The sequence below is a fragment of the Balaenoptera physalus genome (genome assembly GCF_965194825.1).
Source record: "Balaenoptera physalus genome assembly, chromosome: 3".
NCBI classification, from domain to species: Eukaryota; Metazoa; Chordata; class Mammalia; order Artiodactyla; family Balaenopteridae; genus Balaenoptera; species Balaenoptera physalus.
In genome coordinates this window covers 120,935,705-120,956,393 of record NC_138890.1, presented here as the reverse complement: position 1 = coordinate 120,956,393, position 20,689 = coordinate 120,935,705, and the positions used below count along the sequence as shown (strand labels likewise).

At 41.8% G+C, this 20,689-nt stretch overlaps 2 protein-coding genes and 1 long non-coding RNA gene across 6 annotated transcripts in view; 1 reads left to right on the top strand and 2 right to left on the bottom strand.

The window, feature by feature from the left end:
* Positions 1–5,582, bottom strand: part of ZNF366 (zinc finger protein 366) — a 71,077-nt gene extending 65,495 nt beyond the window's left edge. The window contains exon 1 of the mRNA XM_082457197.1: positions 3,198–5,582. The gene's annotated coding sequence lies outside the window, so the exon portion shown is untranslated. The remainder of the gene's footprint in view (positions 1–3,197) is intronic.
* Positions 1–12,376, top strand: part of LOC309658566 (uncharacterized protein) — a gene marked incomplete at its 5' end in the record, with an annotated part of 59,223 nt that extends 46,847 nt beyond the window's left edge. The window contains 2 exons of one of the 4 annotated variants that reach the window (XR_014262249.1): positions 5,604–5,887; positions 10,516–12,376. Coding sequence is in view for 1 of the 4 variants with exons in the window: in XM_082457413.1 (XP_082313539.1) it covers positions 5,604–5,840; positions 10,516–10,660 (382 nt within the window). Of the gene's footprint in view, positions 1–1,885; positions 2,114–5,603; positions 5,888–10,515 lie in introns of those variants that run through there. The other 3 variants (XM_082457413.1, XR_014262248.1, XR_014262250.1) reach the window with 3 other exon arrangements.
* Positions 11,918–20,689, bottom strand: part of LOC309658633 — a 107,605-nt gene continuing 98,833 nt past the window's right edge. Inside the window, exons 2-3 of the long non-coding RNA XR_014262340.1 lie at positions 12,517–12,746; positions 11,918–12,047 (exon numbers count right to left, since the gene is read on the bottom strand). This is a non-coding gene — a long non-coding RNA (uncharacterized lncRNA). The remainder of the gene's footprint in view (positions 12,048–12,516; positions 12,747–20,689) is intronic.

The window sequence follows — 20,689 nt, the reverse complement described above, 5'->3', positions numbered from 1 at the left end:
TAACTAAGACCTAAGTTAAAGTATCATTATTACTTAACAGACTAACCAGGATGTAGGTTTTAAAGGTTAGAGTGAGAGAAAAATAGCAGTTGGATAACACACACACACACACACACACACACACACACACACACACACAAGTGGTGATACCGGTGATAAAGTAAGTGGCTTGCCGCTAAAATATTTGAGGAGAGGGATCTCTTAGCCTTCACTGTGGGGAGAACATGTCACTTCAAGTCCTTTTCTCTCTGGCTGAGTCACTGCCACAATGGTCTCCAAAAAAAAAAGTCTCCAGCCCTCCACTGCCAGGGAAAAGGTCACCAAGAGCACAGAGCTCGAGAGCTTGGGGAAGTGGGTGAAAGGGAGAATGAAATATCTACAATATCATGTAGTCTCTTCAAACATTCATCTAAGTTCAAGACTTTTATCCCAAGACAAACTCTTCCCTACTCTCCCCTCTATTGGACACAGCTGGCATTTTAATGAGGCTAAATCTGGCTTTTCTGCCATTAGTGAAGGTGAACATCAAAATATTAAGCTCTGCTTTCCTTTGTTTTAAAAGAATTGAGCTTCACTCAATGTATGCCGAACTCCAAAGCTATGAGGCATGATTTTTGTTCTGACAGACCCTTGGTATAGTATTGATCATGGATAATGACACAAATTATGGGGATATAGTCTACTCTCTACATTCCAAAGAGACAGTACCCTTAAGTATTAACATAAAACTTAAAAAATTACAACTGACATTGGTTGACTCCTATTAGTTGCCATGCTTTGTGTTAATCGTGTTACATAAATAATCTTATTTAATCCTCACAACAACTCTGTTATAACATAGATGCAATTTTACATTAGGGGAAACTGAGGCTTAGAGTAATTACCTGGCCGAAGTAAATGTCACACAGTAAGCAACAAAGCTGGAATTCAAACCCAGATTTGTATAACAACAAAGCCTGTGCCTTTGATGTTCTGCTTGCTCTCATTTGATTCACATCCCAGCACACAGACCTACAGGATACATCCTAACATAATTTAACATTTATATGACAAATTTATAATTTAGTTATATGTACAGTTTGGGCACAAATTAATTAATGCAACCTCTGTGTGTCAAATTATGGCCCATTCCAAGCTGGAGTTCCCCTAATGTTATCACAGAAGAGCCTCTGATGACCCCAAAGAAGAATCACACACTGGAAGTTTCCACAAATGCCAACTCACTCCTTGGAGTTGAGTGAAGACAGATTGGTAGCAACTAGCCTAAACGAGTCAATGGCTTTTTTCATTAGGGAGCTGATTTTTTCCCCCCAGTATCCAACAAATATTCTCATGGCAATGACTTAACGACTCAAATGGAAATACTGAATACATATTTTTTCTTTTAAAGAAAAGAATCTATCCTGAGCTCCTTAATCTTGGGCCATAGTGGAGACACACGCTCGAGGCTGTTTTCTGCGCCATTGGTATACCCACCTTTTGCCTTACTTGTCTTTGGTCAGTGTGACTCTGCTGTCATTTTTTTCATATTGTGTTGCATCTGATGCTTTTATTCAATAACCCAAATGAGAGAGTGTTCTCTGATGTTGTTCTAATTGGGCATAAAATCAAATACATTATCAAGGAAAAATGAAACTGAAAGAAGCAAGAAAACTCGCAGCCCTAAGTTTTCTACTGGTGTCACATTTGCTGATAAAAGATGCAAAATAAAAAAACTGCCCAAGCTGATCAGTCCCGGCTCCCTTATGACCTGAAGATCTATGAAATGGGGTGACTGTGTAGGTATTAGGGGAGCTGGAGAACACTTCCAACTGTTATTAGCATGATTTTGCCTCCTCAGCAGGCAAACGCTAATCACATCTCTTTTCCGTTGCTCGTTTTATAGTGCTCCTAAGGAAAGCCTCTTGAAAAAAAGGAGAAGAAAAAAGAAGTCTGACTAATGGAACAAAATCCACATAACAGTCCAGTTCTATCATATTTTCTTATTCTTATTAAGATGATGGCTCGGTTTCGAATAAAGATTAATTACTTGATTGTGGTTAATGCATAGTCTGGCCAAGTTAATTTATAAATGAGAGAACATCTATTTTTATCACACTCTTCACATCCCAGATGACTTCAATCAGTAAATTTCATAGAAATGAATATAAGAGAAAACCTCTGCCTGTCCTTTGTCTGTCACCCATTCAACACCTCTCTGAGTTGAATGATTAATATTAGTAAATATACACAGTCTTTCAGGGTGACCTTGCTGGCCTGTTTTTGACAATGTGATCTTGGCTTCCTTGTGGCTTGCCATGATGAGTTCTTCATAACATTATACTTTCTGCCGAATTTAATTAAGTAAGTTAGACTTTTAAAAACTAGTTGTGTGTGTAATCTTGACTAGTTTGCTGTATTCTGTTTGGTGCTTCGAAAACCAGGTGCAGGGTAAATATTTTTCAACATTTAGCTTTGTTTTTCACTCCTACTGACACAAGCGATCAATCTCAATCTTTCTCTTAGTGGCATGTTGTTTTCCAAAACTAAAGCTACATGCCCCAAAATCTTTGCCTTCTTTTGCGTGGCAGATGACATCTTCCACTGACAGTGGATAATAAACTTACATTCAACCCACATGTGGAACCTGAACACATAAGCCCCCCTGCCATGAAGTACAATTTGAAGTGATATTCCCTTCTTTTTTTCCTCCTACCTCAGTGATGCAGAATAACAATCATAAATTAACAGTTCTCTTTGGGGGGGATGCTGAATGAAAAGAAAAGAACAAGAGAAGGCACCTCAATCTAGACAATGGGTAACAAAATCCCCAGAGCAAACCACAGCTCTTAGCAGACACCCTGATAAGGTTCTCAGGACACAGCACTGAGGAAGAGTGAATTCTCCAGTGAGACATATCACATACTCCAGTGGCTCCTGGTTAACCCGGCCATCTTATCTGTGCCAAAATTCAGATTTAACACAATGTCCTCCTTAGCCCAATGCAATTCTATGCCCAGTTCTGCCAGCCTCAGCTCTGCAAAACATCAGTATTCTCTTAAAAAAAACATATAAGCTTAAATTCTGGGCCATCCTTCAGTCGTACACTTTGATTAAGGATTACACCCAGTAAAGCATTTTCTGTTGAAGATGCCCACAGCAATATCCATCCCAGGGACATTGAAATGGAAGTAGAAAGGATTGCATGGGTAACTTACCAGCTCCTGAGTCTCAATGGCTGCAGCAGCCCCCGTGCTTTACCTGATCCCTTGCCTCTCTGTCTCCCTCTCTCTCTCCCTCCTTGTCTTGTGTACAGATTGCAGGGAACTTAAAGAACTCGCAGGGACAGTGTTTCAAATGACTTAAGAAAGAGAACAGGAACAATACTTCGTTCTCTTTTTCTCAGATGAGTACCTTCGGGAAGAAGGAAGGAAGGGAGGGGAGAGGGAGGAAGTCAACAACCCTTTGCTTTCCTGAAAAAAAATAAGGAAACAGAAGATAGACATCTCATTTTCTCTTAAACAAAATGTTGGAAGGGGCAAAAAAAAAAAAAAAAAAAAAAACTTTGAAAAAAGGAATTCCTCAAATATGCTCTCTGCCCTGGGAGCTTTAAAGAGATGAAAAGCCTTACTGGCTTGGCCTGTCCAAACAAATGGTGTTCCAGAAAGTCAGGCTCTCCTGAGCTTGCAGCCTCTGGTATCTAGTTTGCAGAACTGACACAGCCAAAGGGGAACAAATCATGTCTTGTCCACTCTGAGCAAGGGAAAGTTTGGTCTGTCATGCTAACTGAGGCAAAGCGGCAGCCTGTAAGGCCAGGCAGCATGCAGGTCAGCCAGAATGCGTGGCTCTTCCTAGGCTCTCTGAAACGCCAGCGTTGCTGCAGTTCTTCAGCCTGACTCTAGAGCCTTAGAGTTCTTCCCAGATCAAATAACAGATTCATGCACTGCTCCCTGCCATGGACCAAGACAATGGACTAAAACAAGCTTCCATCTTTGCTGGTGGATGAAAAAGGAAAAAAAAAAAAAAAAACCAACTTGCCACACTGCTGTTGGACATCGTTATCTCAGAACTGTTGTTTACATTGTCCCATCCTTTACATTCTTAATGTTTCTTGGATTTGGTCCCCTCTGGAAAAACTGGAAGGTGATTTCTAATTTGTTTTCTAAATATTGCACAGGTCTTAGATAAGTCAGCCACAGTTTGTGGGGTTTTTTTCAGCAATATGTAGATTTTTTTAAATTTATTTTTTTATTTTATTTATTTTTTAACATCTTGATTGGAGTGTAATTGCTTTACAGTTAGTTTCTGCTTTATAACAAAGTGAATCAGCTATACGTATACATATATCCCCATATCTCCTCCCTCTTGCGTCTCTCTCCCACCCTCCCCATCCCACCCCTCTAGGTGGTCACAAAGCACCGAGCTGATCTCCCTGTGCTATGAGCCACAGTTTTTGAAAAGGGATAGGGAGGCTGAATACAAAGAGCTAGAAAATGGAGGGAATATCCTTTACCAAGTTAGGGGCCCTAGGAGTTCAGTGGGCAAGCATGAGCTCTGTTTAGGGTTTGTTTCGCTTAGGAATAAGCATGGTTTAAAATTCTCTGATTTGTGTTGTTGTGTCTTATGCCCTTCATTCATCTGGTTAAGACCATTTTTCACCACGAACAGGAACCAGCAGTTATGCAGATCTTTGTGGCAGCAAAAGAAAAAACAGCTTTAAGTACTTCCTTATTTCAACCAATTATGAAAAAATGGGGTGGAGAGTCACACCTGAGCACAAGGGGCAAGTCAAGTGAATTCGGGAAAAGAATGATTCTGATTCAGTCTCTCTGTAAGACTTTAATTGGATTCAATGGACTATACGATCATTCATTTATCCAGTTTTCTTCCCCCAGTAGTTATCTATCAATTTATCTCTCTACTTGAAGATGTGTGTGTATGCGTATGTATGTGTGTGTGTGTGTGTGTGTATCATAGAGAATATAATGTCATTCGGTAAGTTTGTAAGAGCCAGGACAGTCTTATTCTTTGCATTCCCGTGGCACCAATACTGGCACAACACATGGCATTGGATTTCTGCCATGGGTGATCCAACCCCATCTACAGATGAGAAAACTAACGCCCAGAGAAGACTCTGTACTCTTTGCCCGAAGTCACACACATAGTGACTGAAACCAAAATGCTCATCTCTCTCCTGATTCAGTTCTGGTGCCCTTTGCCCTCTGCTGGCCTTCCTCTGTATCCTGCCTTTGTAGAAATGGGAAAGAACACGAAAATGAAAATCTGAGAAAGCAAGAGAACAACATGAAAGAATGGCGTGGGGGACGGATAGGAATTGATCCTTGTAGAGCAACAGCGATACTGGGGGCAAACCTTTGAGTAATTGTGAGGTTTAAGAAGCGCTCTGCTGAAATGGACAATAAAAAGTGGAAGTAGGTGGGAGGGAGGTGAGGGTAAGTGAGGAGAAAGAGGGAAATGCTGGGCTGGGTTTCTGAGGCACCAGTCAGCGGAGGCAAAGAGGGGATGTGAAGAACAAAGAAGCTCGGGCTGCAAATGTCTCTGATCACCTGGAGAAGCAATGACAGCAACATGCAGCCCTTTCCGTGTTCGTATTCCTCTTGCAGCCTCAGGGCAGAGCCAGGGCTGAGCCCCAGGAGCCCAGTCAGAATCCAGAGGATTTCCCTTTCAAGTCTGCAGAATGTGGGGACGGTCACGTTGAGGCACGTTGTTTTCTCCAAGCCAGCTGACCCGCCCAAACACAGCCTGGATGGGGACATGTGCCGTCCGAGCTGGACGGCTTTGATGTCACGGAGCTGCATCCAGCTGGGAGCTTGTGACTTCACCTCTGGAAAAGCTGGAAGGTGATTTCTAGTGTTTTCAAAATACTGTGAAGCAGCATGGGTCTTAGGTAAGTCAGCCACGGTTTTTCAAAAGGGATTCTCAGCCCTGCCTGTGCCCAGCTGTTCCATTCGCATAGCTCGTTGTAACCCTCCTGTGCGATTCATAGAACGGGCTTCTCCCTCTTTCCCTGCTCTGCCAGTCATACGAAGATGATCCCGTACTACTTATAAAATCACCCGCTGGGTGTCTAGAAGCTGAGATTCCTAAGTCCCTCCCATCAGGTTTCACGGGAGAGATTTCTCATCAGGCTGAGTGAAGCTTCACTCAGGCTGGTGAAGCTTCCTCTCCAGCCATCTCATGATTTATTCAGATTCTGAAGGAAAGTGAAGGGAATGGATGTTTGTACTGCAGACAACTGAGGAAAGGCTTGTGTAGAATTGGACTATGGCCGAGCCTCTGACCCAGCAGGTGAGCTCCACATTGCACTGGATATTATAGAGATCATTTGATTAGAGAGAGAGGGCTACAAGGTCAGGGGGCAAGGAGCAACACCAAGGTTAAAATTCACTGAGACAAAAGTAGTGACCCAAGACTCAGAACCAGCACTGCAGAAACATGAGCTCTACTCAAAACGGCTTCCCACTTCTGAAGCATCCTAACTGGTACTTCTCCAACTTCTGAATATCCAGAGCTCTAGGGCTATCTGTTCACCCCAGGACTAATTTGACCCCTGGCCATGGAGGGTGGGGAAGTGAAGAATGAATTGAAATATAACATACGTTCAGAACAGTGCACAAAAAAGTAAGTGTATTCATCAGTGAATTTTTATAAAACAAACACATCTGAATAACAGAAACCTAACAGGAGACGCCCTGTGGCCCTCCAGCCTTCTACCTCTCCTCAAGGGTCACATGGTCCTAAATTCTCAAACCTGATGTAAATGCATATTACCTGGTTTACATAACAAATGGCATCAAATTGTACTTTCTGTTTTGTATTATATTTGTGAGATTCGCCCCTACTGTTGAGTGTACTTGTGGCTCAATCACTGTCGTCGCTGGAGAATACTTCATTCTGTGACTGTACCACAATTTATATATATACTCTACTGAAGATGATATTTGGGTTGTTTCTATTTCGGGGCCATTAACAACGGGCTGCCAGGAATAATCCTGTCGCTGCCAGATGTCTTTTTAAAGCCTGGTGCAGGACTCCCCTCTCTCCAGGAAGATTGTCCACTCCAGTGATTCACAGCCTTTTGTTTGGTTTCTTTGCACCTACTTCCTCTCACATGGGACGCATGGCATAGTTTTTTTTTTCTTTAATTCAAGTGGATTTGGTTTGAGGACATGGTGATGCCTTTGGAGACACTGGCAGAGTTCCTGAGTCACTTCGGAACGGATTGGGAGCCACGGTTCTCACTTCCTGCTACAACCTGGAGATGCTAGCTCCTACTTCTCTGAGTCACTCTCCAAGGACTCGCCACCTCCCTTCCAGATTCTGTGGCAGTTGGGTCTCCCCTCCCTCGTGTAGGCTTCTCACGCATTAGACTAACGTGCGAAGAGAGGGCCAAGTCCCGGGCCTGAAACAGCTTTGAAACTTCCTTTGTTTCTTTGATTTATTCTCTTCATCTTGCCAGGCCCTAATATCCTCCAAGTCCCAACTCCCAAAATGTGAGAACATTCATTTCTTTCTTTCTTTTTAGTTTTTTTTTTTTTAGCATGAAAAAATGATATGAAGGATTATAAACAAGTTACTAAAGAAAGCTTGTTTTATGCATCTAGTTTCCTTATCTGACAAGTGGGGATAATAACATAACACCTATTTTTCATATTCTTAGGAGTAAAGAAGAAGAGGAGCTAAAATCTTTCATACACTTACCATGTGTGAGGCACTGTTCTAAACATACTACATGTCACAACTTATTTAATCATCACAACAGTCCTCTGAAGTGGGTGCTATTGTTGCCCTTTATCTCCTCCTCTTTTTCAATAGATGAGGAAACTGAAGCATGGAGATGTTACACTACCTCCCAGTATCACACAATTAGTAAGATTCCAAACCCAGGGAATTCTGGCTCAGAGCCCTATTTCAACCAAAAGCTAACAAACACTGCCTGTCACACAGTAAAAACTGGTCCCTAGAATTGGAGAACATGTTGTATAACATAAAAGGAATTGGAGAACATGTTGTATAACATAAAAGGTAAAAATGTACAGCACAGAGGCACATTCTGCAAACATTTAGTGAGCATGTCTTATGGACCAGAGGCTCCACGCTAGGAGTGGGCAATGCACTTATGAATTTTACTTCCTGGCAGAGAGAGACACTTTCAATTAAATAAATCATGCTTGGATATCTGAACAATTACAATTGCAGTCACTGCTCTGAGAAGGAAACCTAAGAGTTAGGAGATCGTGTAGTCAGGTACCAAATCTGTACAAAAGGTCAGGGAAAGTCTTCTTAAGAAAATGAAACATAAACGGACACCTGAAGAATGAGCAGGCATGTGCCAGGCAAGGAGGGGAGGCAGCAGCTCCTGCAACGGGCAGCTGGGGGATCCGAGTTCAGATTCTGAACTTGATCCTACGATGGTCGGGAAATCATTAAAGATTTTACACAGGAGAAGGACATGATCAGATTTGCATTTCAGAAAGCCTGTGTTGGTCACTGTGCAAAGAATGGCTTGTGGAGGGGCAAGAGTGGAAGCAGATGAAGAGTTGTAAAGTCTAGCCCAAATCTGGTTGTGTCGAGAAGGGCCGTCAGGAGCTGCAGGTGGACGTGTTGGCGCCTAGAGAGGTCATGGGTGGTAAAGTCTGAGCGCCACCCTCATACATTGTGTGACAAGGGTTTACTGGAGAGTGAATATAGGCAGTGCCTGGCACGCAAACAGCTGGCTCATGAAAGAGTCACACTGTTGAACAGCAGCACCTTCTACCATGCCCCCACCCCCATCCCCAATCTCCAGAGCTTCCGAAGCTGAGGACCTACCTGCCTTTGCTCCACCCTAGCCTCTTGGTCGGCTTGCCTTACTCTCACTGTCCTCATGTGTATCCCGTGCCTGCATTTCTTAATATTCACCCAACAGAGCTCCCTTTTCTCCAGCACACACCCATGCTGCTACTGAAAAGCTGGTAGCATTCTCAAAGCTGGCCCAGGAGGGATGAGTCTGAGGGATAGAGCAGAACTCAGTGTTTGAACTACTAGGGTTGGGGAAAATGTACTCTAGGTATTCCATGTTAGGACCCGGGCTGAAATTCTCTAAGGAAAGTCTGTTAGATGTGGTAGATGGATAGGGTTATGATTTAGTTACAAGACTAAATCTTAAGAACTGGCCTGTGGACTTAATCACCAAGGAACACATGGTTTCTACAGGAAAATGCATTCTGAGCTCCAAATATCTGATAGAAGCAAATGAGTATTTTTAAGTTGGGGGATGGCAGTAGTTGTATTAAAAAGCACCTGTGGGTTTCTTGTCAGGCCAGAGGTGAGCAAGCGTCCTCCTCCAGTACTCACTTCCATTATTCAGTAGGGCTCATTTTTCCACAGTCTTCCTCCAGAGTGGTCATAAAGGCCTTTTCTTCTACTTACAGGCTCTCTCCAAGCACCCTAAGATCCTATGTTTCAGTGACACACAAGAGACAAGAAATAACTTTATTTTTATACATTACATTAAGTGTGATTAAAGTTCCCCCTCCTCGGTAAAGTTGGCTAACAGTTCTATATCATTATTTTTCATGACTCTCACACTCTTCCTTAGGTTGTACCAGACCCAGGACTTTCACAGCCCTAAGAAAATAGCACTGAGGCTTGATCCCTGTTGGCTAATTCATGGTCCCCTCAGAGGTGGCTGGCTCTGCTCGTGCCTCTACACCCTCAGTGCCAAGTGCAGTCACAGGAACGCCCACCCAAACTTCCAAGGCCATATTGACCAGATCTCTACGGTTATCCTTGTCATCTTTACAGCCCTACATAGATGAGACCCAAGGTTGCTGCAACCTGTCTTCTTTCCTAATCTTCTGGGATCCAACTCACACCAGGGGTCAAGCTACCCCCTTCTTCAACCCCATTACCACACATTTCAGCCTCCTTGGACCTAGACCAGGGGTAAACTCAAATGTTAAACAAACCAAGCAGGTTCATTTAACCAGTGCCCCATGTGTAATACAATAGGGTGTGGTGGGGATCAAGGCAAATCGAAGAGTTCATATCCCACCTAAAGTTGTTTGTGACCATGTGAGAACATAGGCCTAGTGTGACCCAGACCATCTTATTTTTTTTTAAAAAAGCTGAACATCTGAACTTTTAACGTGGAATTTCTTGATTTTAAAATTTTAGAATTGAAAACAGACTATTTTTAAAAGATATTAAGGAATTATTATTCATCATTTGGGGTGTGATCATGGTGTGGTGGTTTGCCTTTTAAATATATAGTGAAGTATTCACAAATGAAATGTGATTTGTTTAAGACTCTACATGAAAAAGTAAAATTTAAATCTGAAGGGAGTCTAAATTTGACGGTTTTAAACTATGCCCACAAATTCTTTACTCTTCTCTTTGAAAGACAGAGTCTAATTCTAACCACTTAGATTTAGTGATTTGTTCCCAACACTAGAATAAGGCAGAAGTGATGTGGAGTGACTTAGGAGACCAGGGCACAAAAGGCACTAAGGTTTTCTCTTCCCTCATTCTCAGATTACTTGCTCTGGGGGAGGTCAGCTGCCATGCCATGAAGACCCTTAAGCCACCTGTGGAAAGGGCCACATGGACAGGGACTGAGGCCTCCTGCTGTGATCTCAGCAATGGATCCTCCAGTCCAATCAAGCCTTCAGATGACTGAAGGCCCTGCCACATTCCGACGGCAACCTCACCAGAGATCCTGAGCCAAACCACCCAGCTAAGCTGTCCCTCAACTCCTGACCCATAGAAATTGTGAGATAATAAACATTTGTTTTTTTAAGCCACTAGGCTTTGGAGTAATTTGTTATACCCCAAAAAATAATGAATACATTAGCATCAGGAAGGCTGCTAGTTTACGACTTTTGGCCTTATCTTTTCAAACCAAAACTCCCAGGTAGGAATATTTGCTCGTGGCAATCACAATTTGACTCTGAAACTCAACAAGGCTGTTAACTGTTACATCCACCTCCACTCACCACCAAACAAAGGGGGTCAACTTTAAAGGATCACATGCTTATCCTATTCTACATGGAATTCCTGAGAAGAGAATGCACTAGTGACCACCCCCCCGGCACCAATATAATGGACTATAAGAGTTCAGCTCATCATCTATACCATCAATTTCTTTCTTTATTTCACTCCCACATTTGTCAGTGAGTGATACTGTCTGGGCAAGTTTTCTTTTTAGGTGTCTTTTCTTGATAGATTTTAAACTGTCAGAGTCTGGAAGATCAGCAGCTGATTTGTTTTATGTAGTGGCAAAATCTCTACTTAATGTTGTGAGTGTTTGATAGGTACCAGTTAATGCTTTGAAAGCTAGATATTGGAAAGACTTTATTTGCTTTAAAAGAAAAAAAAAATTGACAGAACCCTTTGACCAAAAAGTAATCTTACTTAGAAACTAATACAGAAAACAGAATATAAGTTTCGTGGGAACCCAGGCTTTGCTGGTTCCTTGCTGTATCTCCAGTGTCTGGAAGTCACTGGCACATGGAAGCTGCTCATAGACATTTGTTAAATGAATGAATGAGTGAATGAATGAATGAGACCAAAGAGAAGAGACTCCATTGGAGGAGGAGGGTGGAGTTCCATCCAGTAAGCATTCTCCTCCCTTCCCCCATCGCCTCTCAAATGTCACCATCACTGAGGCGCTTTTGAGGCAGGCTGACTGCCTGAGAAACACAGTTCTAAATGTGAGGCCTGGCAAGAACCCCTTGGAACTAAACACAAGCAGTCCTGGCCCCCCCATTCTTCCACTTACTGGCCACAAGGCCTGGCAGTGGTTTTCAGCTGCTCTTCTTTAGTCCTGATTTCTTCTTCTGCAAAATGAGATAGAAGCTTCCAGCCTTAATTCCAGTGGTGTCATGAGTATGTCCAGACTTCCCCTTCTTTTAACATTCACCCGGAAGGAGGCAAGTCACCACTTGTGAGGCACTTTGAAGCTGACAAACAGGAGGCCTCAGAGCGATGTGACCAGAGGCGCACAGCTTGGCAGATGACCTGATCTGACTGATGTTCAAAGCTGCTGTCCGTGAATAGAAGGTGGCCTGCACAAAGGAGTTAGCCAAAAATAATGAGGGAGGTGAAGAGAAAAAAGAAGGAAAGGAGGAAAGAAAGAAAGAAAGAAAGAAAGAAGAAAGAAAGAAAGAAAGAAAGGAAGGAAGGAAGGAAGGAAGGAAGGAAGGAAGGAAGGAAGGAAGGAAAGAAAGAAAGAAAGAAAGAAAGAAAGAAAGAAAGAAAGAAAGAAAGAAAGAAAGAAAGAAAGGAAGAAAGGAAGAGAAAGAAAGAAAGAATGAAAGGAAGGAAGAAAGAAAGAAAGGAAGAAACGAAGAAAAATATGCAGGGCAGGGCTTGGGGTCACTTGGGCTTCCTCTGGTCTCACCACCGCCCCCGCCTCCCCGCCTCCTGCTCCTCCTCTGCCCAGTCCTCAAACAACCCCCTTCTGTCTCCTCCAGAAGAAAAGTTAAAAGCTTTCTTTTGGAAAAAGAGCAGTTTGCTTAGACCGCTGCTGTTTACCTTTGGTAGGACAGCCATTGGTGGTGAGTTCAAACACAGGAAAAGGCCTCTTGGTTACAGGAAGAGCTGCAGACATGTCTGGAAGACTTGCCACGATGCTGCGGAGATGCACCTTCCCCGCCATGCACAGCCCCAGGAGGACACTGGGTCCTTGCCTCCACATCAGGCAACCCGCCTCCAGCTATTTCTTGAACTTCGCCTATTCCTCCCTTCCCTCAGGGATATTGATCCTAAAGCACAAAGACGGTGAGGGATGGCCGATAGGACCGGGAAAGGGGAACAAAAAGAGAAAAAGAGGCTTACATTACAAACAAAAACACCATGACTATTTCCAGTCTAGTATGGAAAATACAATTATAACAAGCAGCAAACCTTGGGTTTACATTTGGGGGTCTTATTTGTTTTCGGTCATTAAAATCATCCTTCATGAACTAAAGAGGCCACATTTGCCAAAACAGGGCCAAAATTCTGCCCCAGAAAACTGATTTCTCTACAGCTACCTCCAGAACTGCATGATTTATTTGTGAAAGGGAAGGGAAAGAATCTGCCTTCATATTTTCAAAGCGCTTGCTCACGAGACCTACCCACCCCAAGAAGGGTTAGACTAAATTGTGAGAGAAAGGAAGAAAATCACGCTAAGGGAACAAATGCTGTCAAATAATCAAAATCTTCTGGGTCTTTCCCATTTCCCCCAAATTTCTTTTCTCTAATTCCACTTCAAAAATTCCCCTGGCTCCAAGAAGCTCTAGACTTTCTGTTCAGACTATTCTCAAGTTTAACATGAGGATCTCACTTCTCTTTCCCTGATTTTAGAGTCATTTGGGTCAAAATCTTTATGTCTTCCAGAGAGCCTGCAGCATCCTGCTCCCTCCAGAAGACCTTACCCAACCAAAATCGAAATGAAGGGCTGCTAATCTCTTTTCCAGCCACAAACCTCCATCCTACCTGGCACTCATTGTCAACGAGCTTCTCACATAAAGGATGTGCTGTAGAGAAAAGCAGCCATTTCTCCTCCCCTGAAATATTCCCCCCAGTACGCCAAGTCCACTAAACTTTAGCTGCAGCATTTTACTTGGTGCGGAATGAGTCTGTAACAAAATCCTTTGGGTTCTTCAAGATTTTTCTCCTAAACTTTGGTTTTTAGCAGTTTGACTCTGATATGCCTGGGCATGTGTGTGTGTGTTTTTAAATCTGTTCTGTGAGGAGTCTGCTCTCCTTCCTAAGTCCGTAAATTCAGCTCTTTCTCCAAATTTGTACATTTTTAATCTTTTTTTTTTTTAATATTCTTTGCTGCACCATTTTTTTTCTCTTCTCCCTCAGTGACTCCAATTGCACATATATTAGACCTTTTGATACTGTCCACAGGTCCCTGTGGATCTGCTCTTTTTTTTTTTTTTAATCTCTCTTCTGTCTGTTCTTCATATTGGATCATTTCTATTGAACTATTTTAAAGTGCACTGATTTTTTTTCTGTTCTTTCTATTTTATTGTTAAGCACAACCAGTAAATTTTTTTTTTGGATATTGCAATTTTCAGTTCTAGAATTTTCATTTTTTTAAATAGTTTTTTAAGAATCATTTTCTGATCTATCACCATACTCATCTGTGAAACATCCATATGAAGAATGGTGAGATAATTTTCTTAGCTCAATTTTACATCTAGAAAAATCAAAGAATTGAGATGTTAAGCAGATTTATCAAGATTGGAGAGGTAGTGATAAATAGAGCCAGGATATATAATATATAGTATGTAATACGGTGGAGGGTGATGGAGAGAAGAACAGGACAGGAAGAGATTAAGAAGTGTGGGAATAGGGACTTCCCTGGTGGCACAGTGGTTAAGAATCCGCCTGCCATTGCAGGCGACATGGGTTCGAGCCCTGGTCCGGAAAGATCCCACATGCCGCAGAGTAACTAAGCCCGTACACCACAGCTACTGAGCCTGTGCTCTAGAGCCCATGTGCCACAACTACTGAGCCCACGTGCCACAACTACTGAAGCTCACACACCTGGAGCCTGTGCTCCGCAACAAGAGAAACCACTGCAATGAGAAGCCCACCCACTGCAACAAAAGAGTAGCCCCCCTCGCGACAACTAAAGAAAGCCCGCGTGCAGCAACCAAGACCCAACACAGCCAAAAATAAATAAATAAATTTATACAAAAAAAAAAAGAAGTGTGGGAATGGGGGGGAGTTTGCAATTTCAAATGAGATGTTTAGGGAAGGCTTCATTGAGAAGGTGAGGATAGAGGAAATATCTGAAAGAGGCCAGGTAAGGGGGAAAGGTTTTCATGCAGTGGGAAGATCAAGTGCCCTCAATAAGTATATATTTTGTGCATATGTTATATATGGATCACTGGATCTTCCATTATATTCTTATGAGTAGGTGGGGCATAAGTTTATTATACAGAATTTCAAAGGCCAGAAGTAGTCATGACTTCAAATTGTTTTATGAACTATTTCATTTCATACCAGATTGGGTTCTTTTAAAGGATTTGATGAGTCCTACATAGCAATTTTGGTTCTACAGAATATATTACATCCTTGGCATGTGTAAAGTGCTTTATAGGAACTAACAAATTGGTAAGCATGAAGTAGAGATAGAAGACTATGAAAAATTTTCTTTCCTCTGATGAATATATAAATTGTAACTTTTACTCCCTATAATTGATGACTAGGAAATTTAGACCAACCCTCCCACCAAGGAAACCTAAAAAACTGTATAAAGTATAAAAAATATTTTCTTAAAAGCATCAAAATGTTAACCAAGTAGTGAGGAGTTTAAAAGCCAAAATCTGGTAGTTAAGAACTCAGAGAACAGGACTGATACTTAAATCTGATTTCTCCCTAAGAGCATTTGCCCGTCCTAGAGAAACAGCTGCAAAACTGAGCTGTACTTTCAACAAATTTCTGGGGCCAGGGAGCAAAAGGCAAGACATGCAACCTACCAGAGGTAGAAATTCTAATAAACTACCTCCATTTTAAACTGGGGTCCCAAAGAGGTGCAGCTTCAGGTAAGGTGAATCATGAGTAAACCAATCCTTGCACATAATTTCCTTCTAGCTTTATGTTATCTGGGTGGTCCAAGGAACCTCAAGCCTTGAACTTGGTTTGAGATGGATCCAGACTGGTAGGACCTCAGGTGTCTGGCAGAGGCAAATGAAAATCCTCTTTGGAAGAAGACGCTATAATACTAAGCCTCAAATTATTCTTACAAATAATTTTTGAAGTACAAGGTCCAACCACTATCAAAAATCAATAGTCATACAGGGAAACAAAATACATTGAGCAAGAACCAGCAGAAACAACAGAAAATTAAAATAGGCTCTGGAAAATTAAAATAAGCACTGGAGTTAATATCTGTTGAAATCATTAGACACAAACTATAAAACCACCTTGCTATGTTTGAAGAAGAGAGCAAGAGGGAGACTCTTGTTTAAAGAAGGTTTTATGTTTGAGGAAGAGAGAGAGCCAAAGGTAATAATTTTTTAAGATATAATAACTGAGAATATTCAGAACTGATGAAAGACATCAATCCATAGATTCAAGAAGCCTAATTGTTTCTACACATTGTATCCACTCAGCACTTCCAGACACATCATAGTAAAACCATAGCAAGCCAAAGAAACGGAACTGTATATATACCATACATTAAAAGTAGTCATAGGGGAAAGGACATAATGCCTTCAAAGACGTAAAGTTAAATTGACAGCTGACTTCTGAAAATCAATAATGGAAGTCACAAGACAGTGAAATGGTATCATCAACAGGCAGAAAGAAAACAATAGCCTGCTTAGCATTCTATTCCCAGTATATATATATATATATACTCTCATATATATATATATATATATATATATATACTCTCATATATATATATATATATATATATATATATATATATGAGAGAGAGAGAGAGAGGGAGTGCTCAATAATAAAGATGAATGAAGACTTTTTTAAAAGAGAGAGTTTGGGAAATTCTAAAAGATGTATGTCAGAATTCTAAAAAATGATCCAGATGGAAAGTTTGGGATACAGAAAAATATGAAGAGCAAAAAAACAAAGTATCTACGGAATTTTAAAATTATATAGAATTTAAAATTTTGACAACAATAGCAAATGAGTTGGGATGTGGGTAAACAGGGTTAAAGTGTGCTTATGTTTCTGAATTGTATAGGCTAGTGATAAAGATCAATATTTATACTAGACTTAGATAAGTTAACAATGCAAGGTTAAAAATAAAATAATAAATATTAAAAAAAATAGTTTCTAAGCTTTTAACACTGAAAGAAGAGGTAACTAGTGTAAATCTTCCAAAATAGTAAATAAGAAAAAATAATAATAAATCTTAGTCAATCCAAAAGAAGTCAGAAAACAAAAGACAAAGAATCATAGAAGAGGTTGGACATAGTGAAATCATGAAATAAGATGATAGATTAAAACTCAAATATATCAATAATTACATTAAATGAAAATGGGCTGGCGTTACTATTGCTTAACAAGTACACATAAGAGGGCTGTGAAGAATATTAGAGAGTGCACTGGGCAGAGGGTGGGGAGCTTGAATTCAGGTGCTGGTTTAGTTATCAGCTAGCCATGGAATTCTGAGCAGTTCTCTGGACTTCGGTTCCCCCAAGAAATGAATAGAGACTGAGCTTCATTCAGCCCTTACAGATGTAGAGACTGCTCTCATGACCTCTTTTCATAGGTCCTAGGTCTTAAGACAGCCTCTTGTTGCTAAGGGCTTGCTACATTCCTAGAAGGAAGGGACGCCCTCTGCTGAGATAAAATTGAATTCTCTTAAGCCCTTGTCAGCTACTGGGCAAGAAGATATCTGAGATGGCATACGGAAATGGTATATTTAGAGGTGGAGAGGCCTTAGTTAAAGGTAGCATAAACACCCTTTAAATGACTGTTCATACTCTTGCCAGAATCTCCAACTTGAGTTAGCAAATGAAAGATGCAACTCATTGGTCTCTAAAGAAGGCTGGGCAGAACTCCCAAAGATACTTATATTCATTGTCCTGCATAAGAAATTTAGATTTATCAACATTTAGTATACCTAATCACACTGGTGCCCTCACTTGGTTCATATGTAAGATTGTCACAGGTCACAAACAGAGCTGGAGCTATTCTGAGGGAAAACTGGGAATTCCACAATGGAAAGGGGTTCACCCGAATACCATCATTCCTTCATTGGCTTTTGGTGTATTGTAACATAATACAGCTTGTATGTTGCCAACTAACAATTTGAACAATTGGCTTAAAAATATTCCTGCCAAAAAGTTACAAATTGAATAGAATATTAATAGTACAAACTTAAGCAAAGAGCAAGAAAATGGCAGAGCTGACCTTTTTCCTACACCTTCATCCATATTACAAAGTAAAAACAAAATAATTATTCAGATCTGCAAAGAGGCCTGCTGAAAATACTATCAAGAAAGCTTTTTGAAATACAGATTTATACCTTATGTCAATAAGGAAAACCTCAACTAATATCAGCTGATATCCGCTCATGATCGAATAGGGCCACTGTAGTTAGCAGGAAACCTTAAAGTATGATTTATTACAATTTTTCCCATCCTTTTAAAATTTTTTTTGCATTTGTTTTATAATAAGCTAATATGATTGCTTGTGTGTATAATTAGTAAACAGACATTTTGGAGATGGGGTGGGGGTAGGGAGTGGGCACTACACAGAGAAATCTGGAGACCCCAGGCCTAGTTAAAACCCAGATCCCTGGGGCTGACCTTGAGAATGACATGAATCCTAGGGCTACCTGGGAACCGAGTAGCCACAGGTCCTTCGACCAGAAGGGTTGAGCACTGTGGTGTAGTGGCTCTAAAGTCACACAGAGACTCCAGTTCCAGTCTGTGTCCTCTAGGCAAGTGGAACATGTCTAGCCATTGCTGGGAGGTCAGGCAGGGTTATTTCAGTCTCAGTTCCCTTGTGGAGGTGCTGCCCCAGCACCCAGCTTAACTCAGAAAACGCGGTCCGCCATGATGCATACAGTCCGCTTAGCCCCATTTCCAACGGAACTTTGACAGAACCTACTTTCCACATGCTCCATGACTTCAACTTTCCAAACATTTGCTATTTTTAATTTTAAAAAGAGATTTTTCCTTTAGTTTCTGAGTATGAGTGATATTGTGATTTGTAATAAGAAATATGTATATTTGGTCTTCCTCCACTGTTTCTGACACAGAGCTCCTAAAACCCTTGGAATTTCCAAAGTGGTGTGAGCGAAAAGGTGTCTTTTGTTATGTTAAGGATTTGACTTTTGGAGGCACCTAAGGATGGGGGCTGGTTGCCAGTAAAGCCAACCATGTGGTTAGAGGGCTGGAACTTTCAGTCCCACCCCCGGGGAGGGGAGACGCTGGAGGTTGAATCAGTCACCAATGGCCAATGACTTAAACAATCATATCTATGTAATAAAGACTCCATAAAAACCCAGAAGTCCGGGGTTCAGAGAGCTTCCGAGTTGAGGAACACATTGAGATTCAGGGAAGCTCCTCAAACTTTTCCCATACCTTTGTCCTATGTGTCTCTTCCATCTGGCTGTTCCTGATTTAGGCCCTTTTATAATAAACCGGTAATCTAGTAAGTAAACTGGTTTCCTGAGTTCTATGAGTCACTCTAGAAAATCAATGGAACCTGAATAGGGGGTGGTGGGAACCTTTGAGCCTTAGCAGTTTGGTCAGAAGCACAGGTGACAACTCGGACTTTCAGGTGGTGTCTGACACGAGTGGGGTGTGGGCAGTCTTGTGGGACTGAGCCCTTAACCGGTGGGATCTGACACTATCTTCAGGTACACAGTGTCAGAATTGAGTGTAGGACACTAAGCTGGTGTTCCCAAAATTGCCTGGTGGTGTGTGGAAACCATCCCCTGCGTCCCTCTCCACATTAAAATTGGGTCCTGAACGTTTTGGTATGACATATTTTATAATGTTTTGTATTCCATTTATATCACCATTCCTATGTATTAAAGTAGGGAGAAATATTCATGTGATTATTTTGCTATCTTGACTCAAAATCTTTGAACACTGATTCGGAAGGTTAACAAGCTGAAGCCCAGACAGGGTCGTTGAGCTTCACAGGTGTCACAGCAAGGTGTTGTTAAAGTCAGGTCTCTTGATTAGGATACAGTGCTCTCTCCTTTTCACCACACTGAGCTATGGGATTTTATTTGCTTTGTTGGTCCATTTATGTAAACATATTTATTAAGCTTCAGTAGCCTGGGGATCAAATAAAATAGCAGCTCTATTGTGTTTCAAGCTAAATCAGCTCAGCTGGGATAGCAGAATGTGTAATGACCCTTGCGAGACATGTGCCCTCTCCCTGAATTGTCCAAGAATGTCAGGGGTTGTTTAGTCCAAAATAGCCATTCTTCCTGTCATGGTCCTGGTTCTCTTTCTAACAGATGTCTCACTCCAGATTACTTCAAGCCATGCAGTATCCGATTACTGAGCTGGTGAGTGGCTTAGCATGAACTATTTGACCCAATTCTGGCCCATTAGACAAGAGAGCAAGGGGGGAGGTGGGAAGGGAGGGCACATCTGGAGAAGACTTCCTCACTCCTAATAAGAGAGATAAGACAGGTAACCACTCCCTCCCCTTTTGTTTCCTCTGCACATTAAAAATGTCTGGATGTGACTTTTGGGACTTCCACAGATATATTCCCCTTGAGCTGAGCCAGATCAGAGTAAAGTGGAAAAGTGAGAAGCACCAGGTCCTAATGATGCCACTGAGCTACTGTGTTAACAATCACAGTGCTGGGGCTTCCCTGGCGGCGCAGTGGTTAAGAATCCGCCTGCCAATGCAGGGGACGCGGGTTCAAGCCCCGGTCCGGAAAGATCCCACATGCCGCGGAGCAACTAAGCCTGTGCGCCACAACTACTGAGCCTGCGCTCTGGAGCCTGTGAGTCACAACTGCTGAGCTCACATGCTGCAACTGCTGAAGCCCGCATGCCTAGAGCCCGTGCTCTGCAACAAGAGGAGCCACCGCAATAAGAAGCCCGTGCACCGCAACGAAGAGTAGCCCCCGGTCTCTGCAACTAGAGAAAGCCTGCGCACAGCAACGAAGACCCAACGCAGCCAAAAATAAAAATAAATAAATTTATGGAAAAAAAAAAAAAATCAACCCCAGCGCTTCCCAGCCCTGGACTGTTTTCTCATT